Raw genomic sequence first — 13,561 nt, forward strand, 5'->3', positions numbered from 1 at the left:
CACCTATGAGGTACCACCTTTCCTTTAAACAAAGAGTTATAGAAATCGGTTAACGTGATCCAAAGTTATGCGGTAACATAAATAAAAAAATATTCCGACGAACTGATAACCTTATCCTTTTTTCGTAGTCGGTTAAAAAAATCGGTGAAAACACATTGTGAATATATAAAAAACAAGTAATTTTTAAGCAAACATGTTATTTTTAAGCAAAAAACGAAACCGACTTCAATTCTCATATAACCCCTTGAGGAGGACGCACTGATAACCTCCTCCTTTTTTTGAAGTCTGTTAAAAACAAAACCGACTTCAATTCTCATATAAAAATTTGGGATTATTGTTAATTTCTTCATGATGCAATGGTCGGATTTAAACCCAATTAGAATGGGACTACCTGTGAGGTAATACCTTTCCTTTAAAAGAAAAATTATAGAAATCGGTTAAGATGGTCCAAAGTTATGCGGTAACATACATAAAAAAAATATTCCGACGAATTGATAACCTGCTCCTTTTTGTGAAGTCGGTTAAAAATAAACACGTGGTCACTTGTATAAGTCACTGTATATTTTGTCACCATGACCAACCGCACAATTTATAATATTTTTAATACAAGTATGTACTACATTTTACGGTTTAGAAATTCATTTATACTGTTTTTTAATAGAAATAAGTTGTTCATTATGCAATATCCAGTAGTTATATAGTATTGCTTATAAGGACCTTTGGAAAATACTGTGTGGCTTCGGACCAGGCTAACCGAGCACACTACGTACATATGTCTTCACCTTCGTGCAACGTTTGAGACCAAACGATGCTTTAGAAAAAAAGTGGTAAAATAAAACGTAGGTTAAACAGTTTGNGTTATATAGTATTGCTTATAAGGACCTTTGGAAAATACTGTGTGGCTTCGTACCAGGCTAACCGAGCACACTACGTACATATGTCTTCACCTCCGTGCAACGTTTGAGACCAAACGATGCTTTAGAAAAAAAGTGGTAAAATAAAACGTAGGTTAAACAGTTTGTTCCTTCTTAAAATAATTTGTAACCAAGAGAAAAGTAAATTGCATTAACAAGACAAAAAATATATAACCGCTAAGGTAGACTAAGGACAAACTTCGATAGGTTTTTTTTTTGCCTAAGCCGAATGTTTCGATGAACCAAAGAATAAAGCTGATTAATCGCCAGAACGAAGCCNGTTTTTTTTTTGCCTAAGCCGAATGTTTCGACGAACCAAATAATAAAGCTGATTAATCGCCAGAACGAAGCCGCACGCTNGTTCCTTCTTAAAATAATTTGTAACCAAGAGAAAAGTAAATTGCATTAACAAGACAAAAAATATATAACCGCTAAGGTAGACTAAGGACAAACTTCGATAGGTTTTTTTTTTGCCTAAGCCGAATGTTTCGATGAACCAAAGAATAAAGCTGATTAATCGCCAGAACGAAGCCATAATTTGTTAATGCATCATGTATTAGTTACGAAATTAATATACTAAATTATACAATTTTGCACAATTTCTATTTTTTCACACTACTGTATGCATGCGTAGAAAATTTTGATTTGTTACAAAAAAAAACTCATTGAACTTGTTAGAAGTCGCTTACCGATACATACATTATTTTTCTGATAAAACGTATATACATTAGTACAGGGTTATTCAAAAAACTTTCTTTTACATACGTACATAACATACAGTACACACATACATACACAATGTTTAAAATACTCTGCTTGTTCTACGATTGCATGTTTTCGTCAATTGCTGTAACAGGTTTTTCTGACACCAGCCAATATGTTACTAATCTCCTCGTCCTTACGTGCGTCAAATATTCGTTCAACATTCGCCACGGTCGCTGAGTTTCCGGTGCCATTACGCGTATAAGTTGCTACAGGCGACTGTTGCATTTGAGTGCCCATAACACCAATGGCACTGTTGGGTGCGCTAATGGACGTCAATGGTGTGCTGGTAGGGACAATGGCGGCGGTAGTGTTTGTAGTTGTAATGAAGTGATTATAAGGAGCATAACCGTTTTGTAATTGTTGACTGTGTATCTGCTGGTGGTGGTGGTGCGTGGCATGGGTAGGATGATGGTGGTGATGAGGATGCGTATATACGGAAGTGGTTGGCTGTTGCAATGGCAACGTCAACTGCAGCGGAAATGCCAGTGACGCCGGTGGAGTACATGCACTTGTAGCGGCTAGAGTGTACGGCAACTGGGTATAATAATTTGATGCTGCAGCAGAAACGACCAATGAGCTATTATATGCCTCAAAATCATCGTAATTATGATTTGTGTCAGGATATTTGGCAAATTTCATGCCAACATCACTTCTGCCTTGATCTAGCCCACTGTCAGAAATGGCATGCGTAAAATCTCCCTCGATTCCGCTAGAGTATCGTGCGAATTCATCAAAGTGCACACTCGGCGCGTAGGAGCTGGGCAGCGTTGCAAAGCTATCGGTTGAGTGAGGAATGCTTTGATGAAGTTGTGCGCTAGAACTGGGAATGCCTGTATCCTGAGTATATATAGATTGATAGCTCGACCCACAATTGGAGCTTATCGTATTTTCTGATGATGTGGTGAAAGCTGTGCCAACGTCGCAATTAGTCATTGTTTGACCCGAGTTAGTATTGCGTATCGAAGGATTTTCGGCAGCGGAAACGGGCGGATAAAATGTGCCTTTTACAGAATATCCATGATCCAGAATACCTCGACTATTGCACGTTACATACATGCCCCTTGTGGTGACGACGGCTTTCGGCGTCGTTGACAGAGGATATGTCATGAGAGGACTTTGTTGCGTCTTTGAATCCATTTTGCCATACCTAGTTACTTTTACTATATCCTTATCAGAATTTTTCGCATTCGATGACTGGTTCCGATTGGGTTTTGTTTGTTTAGTTCCCGTCGACTGACTATTACCTTTCGTGTTCGATGTCTGTGCGCCAGTTGTTATTGACTCGTTATTGGACAAGGAAGACCGACAAGTGATGGATTCGATGGTGTCGGGATTACTGAAACAATCGCCTGTGGTGGAAGGAGAGTAATTTGACCGCAGTGCTTGCTCATAAATGCTAGGTTTTGCAGGGATTGTCGGCGCCCCTTGACCCTGAAAACATGTTGCTGAATTGTCATCGGTCAACTGATTGAATGACTGATTCATCGATGGAGAGTTAGATTGTTTTTGAGCGACGGAATTTGATTTATTGCCGGTAGTGGCTTGATTTGGTGTACCGCTTTGTTCCTTCGGAGCTGGTTGCGCAGCACGAACTTTCGATGGCTTCTTTCGACGTGGTCGATATTTGTAGTTAGGGTATTCGGTCATGTGTATGACTCGGAGACGTTCTGCTTCTTCTACATAAGGCCGTCTATCCTGAGGAGTAAGTGATCTCCATTTTTTCCCTGTATAAAATAAATAAATGGAAGAGTTTCAAAATTTTGGGCAATCAAGTAGAAACATGGCACATTCAACATAGTATGTATAGTAAATTAGGGTGGTCCAAAAATGCGTATGGAAAAGTAAGGTCGGAATTTTTATGCTCTCACCCTCTAGGTTTGTTCTGTACCGAAAAAAATATACCCATATATTTTTATTTTGACATCAAAACNAGTAGAAACATGGCACATTCAACATAGTATGTATAGTAAATTAGGGTGGTTCAAAAATGCGTATGAAAAAGTAAGGTCGGAATTTTTATGCTCTCACCCTCTAGGATTGTTCTGTACCGAAAAAAATATACCCATATTTTTTTATTTTGAAATCAAAACATATTTAGAGGTCCCTCAAAGCGCTTAAAGTTTTCCATGTATTTTATATACAAAAAAAGAACACTTTTCGTAGAAACCCTATAGAATTCTTGAAAATCAATATTTTTCGATCGAAAATCAATATTTTTCGATCGAAAATCTTTATTTTTCTTCAGGAGATTCTCAATAATAATACCCAATTATTTATTCTACAGCAAAGACCAGCAGAATCAAATTTTTTCAATTTCATATATATGTTTATATTTTTAGTTAAAAGGTATGTAAATTAATAAAAATCATCAATAAAACTGGAAACAAGCCCTAGTAATTATAGCACATAATTATCAGAAAACAGAATGGGAAAATTTGGGGGTTCATCTTTTCGCTTTTGTATTTTTATTTGTCATTCAGCTGAAGCGATTTTTGTTTAGGTTTGTTTTACTGGGCGAAATGTTGAGGCGAATATCACCAGTCGACATCGCTCTGTCTGACGAAATTTGCTCGGCGATTTAATTCTGTTTATACTTTTATAATTCGCTCTCGACATGGAGCGGCCGGATACAAGTTCTTATTCTTCTCCTTAAATTAATTTTAACGGCGCTTGTTCTTAGATGCTGCCTTATTTCGTCAGCCGCGTCTTTTGTTTTTGGACATCCACATGATCGATTGGAGCCATCTCATTGTTTCATTTTAGCTATCCAGAAAGGTCTAATAATAATAATGTAATTGTAGAGACTAGATTGGATAGATAGCTATGGGATATAGTCATAGTTCTGGGTATGCTGGTACAGTTTCACGCCAATACTCAATTCCAACACTTGCGTTCTCGTTCGCGCACTCTGGTCAACGTGGGCAACTCATATGCATGATGAGGTAATCAAACCGAGTGGAGCGTTAGTTCGCGGCAGAAAGAGAGGGAGCTTCGGTGAGGTCACTCCAACTCATTCGGTTTAAGCGCTCACTGAAGTTAGCAGCGTCTGTTCACCAGTAGGTGCGGGTGCAAGCGGACGTCTCTCTTGGAGCAGGCGGCTCGCTTTTTAAACGTATATTCGGTTAAGAACCACCTCTCAGCAATGGACCGGCGTTGGGCTTGGGACCTACCACTTAAAAACCCCTTCCAATGAAGACTGATAAAAAAGCCTCCAATTTATTCGCTACTCGACTCCCACAGCTGCTCTCGGAAAGCACTCTTCAAAAAACCGACATATGTGAGCAGTGAAACCTCATTTCCCGCTCATTAAGTACCGCTGACGAAGAAGTAGTCGGATTTCAGCGAGACAGAAAGAACAACTGGTACGCAGTTTTGCCGCGACGTCATAAAAAAATGTATCGTAAAAGAAAGAAAAAATGGATCAAATGTATCACAACATTTTTATTTAAGTATCAAAGTATCAAGCAAGAAAAAACTTAAAAAATGCTTTTTGGTTGCATACCTTTGCATTTTATTATTGTCAATAACCGAGAAATCATTTAATTTCGCATTCATAAACGTGCATATGTATGTTTGTACATGAAGAAAGATATTTTACATATTGTGATATTCTACCGAAAAATATGTTATTGTTTTTNGTACATGAAGAAAGATATTTTACATATTGTGATATTCTACCGAAAAATATATTATTGTTTTTAATCTTGTATAGAGACGAGCAAAAATATTATGTATAGATTTTATGGAAACTTGAATGCAAATATATGTACATACTTAAAACTATTAGCTGTCGATCCAAGGCGAATACATATAAGGTGGTATCGATTGAACAAATACAACAATTACTTGTATTTTGTTTTTGCTTTTAGCGGGCCATTGTCAAATTTCAGCTATTCTTCCCCGAATGAAAAAGGGCGACAGAAAATGCAAACACTCTCACGTTTTCACTCACTCACTAACGAAATTCGATCAAACGCTACTCACAGCTGACATGACAATCAAACGCTACTCACAGCTGATGAAGCAACACCACCTTATATAAATTCGCTTTGTGTCGATCATTTACGTTAATTATCAAATTGTGTGATACATACCACGTTAAACTCGTTGGAAATTCTGTCAAAAAGGTGAAACTGCCTTCAATGTCGACTTTATTTTTACTATAAATACGCCCCATGAACCAACGACTACAGATCACCTAATCAGCCATCGTTGTATTTGTAATCGATTTTCAGAAAAAAGTTTTCGTAGCGTTTTTGACGTTTTTCGATTTTGTTTACACCGTCTTCTACCTANCACTTTTCCGCCCTACTGAATGGTAGCAGCACGGAAAGTTGTGGAGAAGAAGAACCCGAGCCCGCAGTCTATGACGACGGAGTCGATGTACCACCGCCTGACTATGACGAGGTACGAATAGCAATAACGCGGCTGATAAACAACAAAGCTGCTGAAGCTGACAGCCTGCCAGCTGAGCTATTCAAGTACGGTGGCGAAGAGTCGATAAGGTGCATGCATGAAATCTTAAGCAGTATATGTACAGACGAACGCATGCCAGACGACTGGAATTTAAGTGTGATCTGCCCAATCTACAAAAAAGGCGACCCCCGCCATTCGCGCCATTTACCGCGGATCAGCCTTCTAAGCATAGGTTATAAGGTCTTATCGATTGTATTGTGCGAAAGAATGAAGTCCACCGTCGACGAACTGATTGGACCGCATTAGTGTGGATTTTGACCTGGCGAATCCACCATAGACCAGGTATTCACGCTAAATCTTGGAAAAGACCCGCGAGAAAAGGATCGACACTCACATNTGGACCGCATTAGTGTGGATTTTGACCTGGCGAATCCACCATAGACCAGGTATTCACGCTAAATCTTGGAAAAGACCCGCGAGAAAAGGATCGACACTCACAACCTATTTGTCGACTTTAAAGCAGATTTAGACAGCACTAAAAGGAGTTGCCTATACACCACTGTGTCTGAATTTGGCATCTCCACCAAACTGATGCCGTGTAAAATTACGTTAAGCTCCGACAGAATTGGGAAAGACCTCTTCGAGCCGTTCGCCACAAAACAGGGTTTCAGTCAACCCTGGCGACCTACTGACCGTTGTACAGAAAGTGCTAAAAATTATGAAGGGAAAACTTTTCCACCCCACTAAATGGTAGCAATAATGAAAGTTGTGGANGGCGACCTACTGACCGTTGTACAGAAAGTGCTAAAAATTATGAAGGGAAACTTTTCCACCCCACTGAAAGGTAGCAATAATGAAAGTTGTGGGGAAGACGAACCCGAGCCCCCAGTCGATGATAACGGAGTCGATATCCCAATATCTGACTATGACGAAGTGCGAATAGCTATTACCTGACTGAAAAACAACAAAGCTGCTGGAGCTGATGGCGTGCCAGCCGAGCTATGTATTCAAGTATGGCAGCGAGGACCTGAGAAGGTGCATGCATCAACTCGTATGCCTAATTTAATTATGCTCTGCCCAATCTACATGAACGGCGACGCCGCCATACTTGCCAACTACTGCGGGTTAGCCTTCCAAGCATAGGTTACAAGGTCTTATCGAGTGTATTGTGTAAAAAACTGAAGCCCACCATCAACGAGATGATTGGGCCTTATCAATGTGGCTGTAGACGTCTACATTTTGAGATATTTTCTAACCGTAAAATCTGTGGTGTTGATGTTTCCCAAACAAAATTGGAAAGCGACGCCGCACAGTGATACTTGGTCTTCAATTCGTTCACATAAATCCAAAAACCGGTTTTTATGATCAGTGTGAAAGTGTCAGTGGCGCAGAGCTCTGAAAAGTAAAATTGTAATGCTAAATTGTGTCAAATGGGGTCTTCTTCTACAGGGCAGTGTCCGACCTTTTGTTTAAGACGCGATTTTGAAAGTTTTTCTGAAGACGATTTTTTAAATAAAATTTTTTCCACCAATTTCATGTAAGATATACGCCAACATGATTATATTATATTTTAACATTTTATTTAAGAATTTTAAATACAAACTTAATAACCAGATATAACTAAATTTTACGTGATTTGTTAAATATTTTTCAGACTAAACACATTGCTATTAATTTCAAGCGCCACATTGTTTTTAGTTATTTTGATTTCAGATTCGAATTTTGCGACCCCAATAACTCTTAAATAATATAAACCTAAGCAATTCTTATTATTATTTTTATCAAAAGTATTGTGTTTAAGATTTTAGGGGCCACATCGGATCGGCTATTTTGGTTTTTTTTTTTTTTATTTTGACTTCAGATTCGAATTCAGCGATCTGGAAAACCCCTATAAACTTAAATTCATGTGAATATACTAATTTTTTAAATACTGGGCACAAAATGGGTATCAAATATCACTGTGCGCCGTCTACATTTTGTCATATTCAAAGGGTATGTTTTTGGTATATGAGCAAATGCCACGAGTTGTTACATTTTTCGACAAAACCGTGTTTTTGGTCGAAAATGGGGGTTCACCTTTTCAGCTGTCTATCTCGTTGAGATATCTCAAGTTTCGCTTGAATTATATTGTAAGCGGGTGGCATAGCTTTCTCGAGTTTTATATGCCTTTTAAGCATTTTGGCATATAAGTACGCACAATTATAAAAATAGCAAATTCGATTGAAACCGAGATTGATTCACTAGGCGCACATGGTAATTTGAGTTTGGAATAATTTTTACAAGATTTTATTAAAAATATATTGCAATATTTATAGATATAGTCATAAGCATTAGTTATGTGATAAATAGAAAGAATTGCAAGGCAGAAGTTCTTAACAATAAATATCTTAAAATAGTTTTAAAATAACCTTCGTATATTTTTAAAACCCTAAAAAGATTTTATAGTTTACATGACTTATTACAATATAACTATACAAACTACATGCTTTCCTTTGCTTAATATTTAAGGTTTACTTATGAACATGTAATAATTAAATAATTAATTTATTTACTCAAAGTACGTATGTATTAAAAATTATCTAATTTTACCAGAAAGTCTGAGAAACTAGGATGAAACATTTGTATAAGCTACAGAAATGCAAATACCATCCTGATAGTTGTGAACCGTTTCATAAGTTATTGCGCTAATCAAGGCACTATCCATGTTCGAGAACGCCCAATAAATTTGAGACCCTATAGCAGTAGTCGAATATTCTAGATCTAATAACGAACTAAAATTGTTTTCTCTTAAATGATGTGCAATTCTATTCGTAGTAGTCTTAAGGCATAAATTGAAATCCCCCACAATAATAATTTACCTATTCTCAAAGTCATTGCAGATTACGGTTGCCAGATTTTTTATGCTTTTACTTATACTTTTTCATGCTAAAAAAATCAGTACTTTTCAGCACATTTTTATTCAAAGCAAAATTATGAATGTAGGTATCAGATAATACTTTAAAACGCCAGAGTAGGTGTTTTTGACAATATTTTAGTATATAAATAAAACATAGTTCATAAGAAAAGTGTTATTCATTTTAACATGAGTGCACACATCATTATACACAGTGTTTTATATTTACGACATTTTTGAATAGCAATAATGAGATTATTTCCATCTTCAGTGTTTAAATAGTCAAAGAATTTTATATTTTTCATTTTAAAATTACTTTTAATATGATGTTCACTTTAAAAATTTTTAATTAGAAGCCGGTTCCTTTCTTTGCACCAGGAAGAAAACTTTATACTTAAGATCCTCTCAGTTGCTTCGCTTGGGTGTGGTATTGAAAAAAAAAAACAAAATTACATATTTTTCAAACTGTGGAAAAGTCCCACTATTTAAGGACGTCATCTATAATTCCTCATGGCTTAAATTAATTTTTTTAACTACGCAAAAAAAACGTCAGCCTTCTTTTTAAATAATTAAATCTCCAACATATCGAGGGCTTATATTCAATACCCTCTATCTGCATTTTTCACAAAAATGAGATTCTAATATAAAAATCCACCTAAAACTTAACTGTCATCTGTGATGTTAATGCTGACCTTGTATCACGCTTGACAGAAGAATTTACTTTTAAATTGCAAATAAGACCCAGATGGGTTCTAACATCACAAAGTTGGTTCTGTTAAAATTACAGATAGAGGCTATTGAATATAAGCCCTTGATATTTGGTTTGTTCCACAAACTACTTGTAGAAAAACTCGAGCAAAGTTCTCTAAAAACTCTAAAACTTACTTGTGGAACGCGTGGAAGTTACTTCGAGTACCTTGTGGAACAAACGTACGTACGTAATGACCCGCCGACATGCCCATAAAACGATTGATATTTTTTTTTTTATATTAATTTCTTGGGCATATCAAACATTATCTGAAACATGTCAACTATAATTAAATTATCTTCTTACTTTTTACAGTACAGTTTAAGGAAGTTACAACGTTATGTAAAAACCTTAAGAATATCCTAAAGTTTTTTGTTTCAATTGAAAATTCAGTACAAATCAGTACAAATTTTGAATAATCAGGACATTAGCGTACTGATTGATGAAATGAATAAAATCAGTACAAGAGTTGAAAAATCAGTACTGTATTGATAAAATCAGTACGTCTGGCAACCGTATTGCAGATAATGTCACGTAATTCTGCTTCCAAGTCTCCAATAGGGAGATTTGAATTTCTGTAAAGCACCAGCACATATATATTATCATATTTAACCAATATGGTTTCTAAAGTCTTGCGGAGAGAATACTTTTGAATGGTTCTACAAAGTTGAATGGATGAAGCCATTTCAGACTTTACATACACTAAAATGCCCCTTTTGTTTCTACTCCGCGTTGTAGTGCTATCTATTCTTAGATCATTTAATTGACTAAAGCCTCAAACTCAATAAAAATTCTTGAATATAATTGTTATAAGGCCATAAAATAACAAAAACAAAGCCGGGAATTTCAAAATTTTCGGAGGGATAGCTCCATGTCTCGACGAAACTTAATATATCCGAAGTCAACATCAAATAATCGTTTCTAACATCATCAATATGAGCATGAATGCTCTGGTCATTATGATATAATATTTGAAGTTTTGATGCTCAAGAGAGCATGAAACTAAAAGTAGATGTTCAGACTTTTGAGATTTTCAAGTCAACCAGTTCCTTCAATACAGGATCTGATTCTGTAAATGGGCATGGGGGCACAAAATTACCTAATATAAATAGGCCATCAGCACTAGTGGCTCTACCGCAGGCTACATACAATGCTGGGGCATTCTAGCTCGGGTATGTACAACCACTTTGCTATACGTCGCACTTTGGCTTTTATGAACCATTATTCCCTCCGCTGGAACAACCGGAAATTGGTTTCTTTCAACAGTTATTGGCTCATTCCTTTTATATTGAAAAGGCCTCACTGTTTTTTCAATTGGCTCTAAGAAACATCACTAGGATGAGACTTTCTTGATCTAGCCAACTCACCCACTGATGGTTCCAAAATCTTTAGCCAAAGAGTTGATGGCATCGATGATTCAAAGTCAATATGCATCAGTTGGCCATTTGCACCATTGCACCAACTAAAGATATGTCCGCACTTGTCATAATTCCGGTAGCCATATTATTTAATGCGATAGCAAATTATTGATCCCCACGTTGCCTCATCACCTCAGTTAACTCAAAATATTTAAACAACTCCTAAACCGTTTGAGAAGAGAAATGGTAGGACTAGCAGAGCACCCGACGTCGTTCGGGGTAAACAAATCAAAATATAAAACAGTAAAAGAAAAATTCAGTTCAGCATAATTTAAAGGAGACAAACTATTTTCTTTGTTTATATTAAGGCATCCTTATGAGCCAATCTTTTCGTGCTTTAACTAATATATACTGATTATCACTTGTACTACAAATCTTGTTCCATTATTAATATTAGGTGGATTAAGGGAACGATCAAATTTCTAAATTAAAATTATTCTACTACGGTACATTCCGTTTAGCTGCCTATTCGATTAGCTGTTTTAGTATAGCTGCACTTTTCTGGTAGAATGCTCAATTCGGAAGGAGTTTTATTCATTATGAATGAAACTTTTTCGATTAACAGCATCGCGGGATTAAAAAACTATTTAATCTTTTCATTTCAAAATAATCTAAAGACGGTAAGGTTTCAAAAAAACACTTATGGTTTCGAGGTTATACCTGATAAAAAATTCCAAAAAATTCCACTTCTATGGGATGTACCACGCCCACTTTTACAGACTCGTTTATATATACCCTCCTATAAGCACCTACCATTGACATGTCTGCATATTAAAATTCGACTTCGAGGGACTTATGGTTCCGAAGTTATAGATGATAAAAAATCCACGCCTATAGGATGCGCCACGCCCCCTTTTACAAACTCATTTATATAGACCTTATTATAAGCACCTACCAAGTATGTATATAACTGCATACCAAATTTCAAGTTCGTGTGACTTATGGTTCCGAAGTTATAGCTGATAAAAAATTCCACGCCTATGGGATGTGTCACGCCCCCTTTTACAAACTCGTTTATATATACCTTCCTATAAGCACCTATCATTGGTATGTCTGCGTACCAAATTTCAAGTTCATGTGACTTATGGTTCCGAAGTTATAGCTGATAAACGATTCCACGCCTATGGGATGTGCCACGCCCCCCTTTGCAAACTAGTTTATATATATCCTCCTATAAGCACCTCTCATTGATGTCTGCGTACCAAATTTCAAGTTGGTGTGACTTATGGTTCCGAAGTTATAGCTGATAAAAAGTTCAACGCCTATGGGATGTGCCACGCCCCCTTTTGCAAACTCGTTTATATATACCCTCCTATAAGCACCTACCATTGATATGTCTGCATAGATTCATAATATGGGGGTATGTTAGATCGAAGAATAAAGACATTTCATTTCGATTAATTAGAAGAAAGCTGGAATTTGGCAACCAAGTTTGAAGCTTTTGTTAATTTATTTATGGCTTATAGCGTTGCATATAAAAAATATCATGTCAGTTTTGTTCCCAAGGCTAACGGTTTTCGAGAAAATTTCATGCAAAAAGATGTAAACTGCATTAGGGCTATGTACATTTTAGCCCAAAGGAAGCACTTTTGGATAAACTTTTGGGGATAAATACTCCAATTTTATAAAAGCATAACATAGACATAGTTAATAATAATAAAATCCCAACGGTTTTACACTCCTGTCCCGCCTATCCGTACGAGGGGCGCGGTTCGCATGACGTACGGAACCATTATTTTCAATTACAATCAAACGTGCTGGAATGAGAGTAAAAATCCTGGCATAAGCAACGGAGTGGCTCGTGCAATTCAAAATTAGTTTTACTGGTTTTCAGAAATAGAGGACAAAAGTGTCTTGATACACGAAAGAGAACATTAAAGCTAACATCAGCCGGAAGAGACGGACTTGAAATTGAGCCTGTCAGTAATTTAACCACAAAATTTATACCAAGCATTTGCCTGCGGATGGTTAATTAGTTCTAAGTTTAAGTTAAATACATAGTAAGGAATTATTTTTTCAAATAAGGAAAAAACGCGAGTAGTATATTTAGGCCGCTGATTCCGAATATATTTATATGTATGCTTATTTTTTTTGTTTTTTGCTTGCTTCGAATTATTGTAAAATTTGTATATCTCTTAGAAAATGTTCAGCACAAAAAAAATATTGTGGCACCAGGCTTTTGCTTGTCAAACACTATCCAACCCTTCAGAAATGTCTACCGTATTAATGGTGAAAGAAAAAGCTATTGGTTTCAGTCAAAAATGTTCGATGAAACTGTTTTTTTTACTGAAAATTTCGCATAAAAATTTGAATTTCGTAATAACACGCAAACGAGTTAACAAAAACTATGGAATTGTTTTTCGTTATTTTAAGAAATAATTTTTGTTTTAAGGTAAATCCTGTCTTC

At 36.4% G+C, this 13,561-nt stretch overlaps 1 protein-coding gene across 1 annotated transcript in view; it reads right to left on the reverse strand.

Annotated features, from left to right (window-relative positions):
* Positions 1-1,490: 1,490 nt before the first annotated feature.
* Positions 1,491-13,561, reverse strand: part of Sox15 (Sox box 15 transcription factor) — a gene marked incomplete at its 5' end in the record, with an annotated part of 23,787 nt that continues 11,716 nt past the window's right edge. The window contains one exon of the mRNA XM_017610963.1: positions 1,491-3,403. Within this exon, the coding sequence (XP_017466452.1) occupies positions 1,755-3,403 (1,649 nt within the window). The remainder of the gene's footprint in view (positions 3,404-13,561) is intronic.

Source organism: Rhagoletis zephyria, unplaced genomic scaffold (assembly GCF_001687245.7).
Source record: "Rhagoletis zephyria isolate East Lansing unplaced genomic scaffold, Rhagoletis_zephyria_1.1 Rzeph_scaffold_00357, whole genome shotgun sequence".
Taxonomy (NCBI): Eukaryota; Metazoa; Arthropoda; class Insecta; order Diptera; family Tephritidae; genus Rhagoletis; species Rhagoletis zephyria.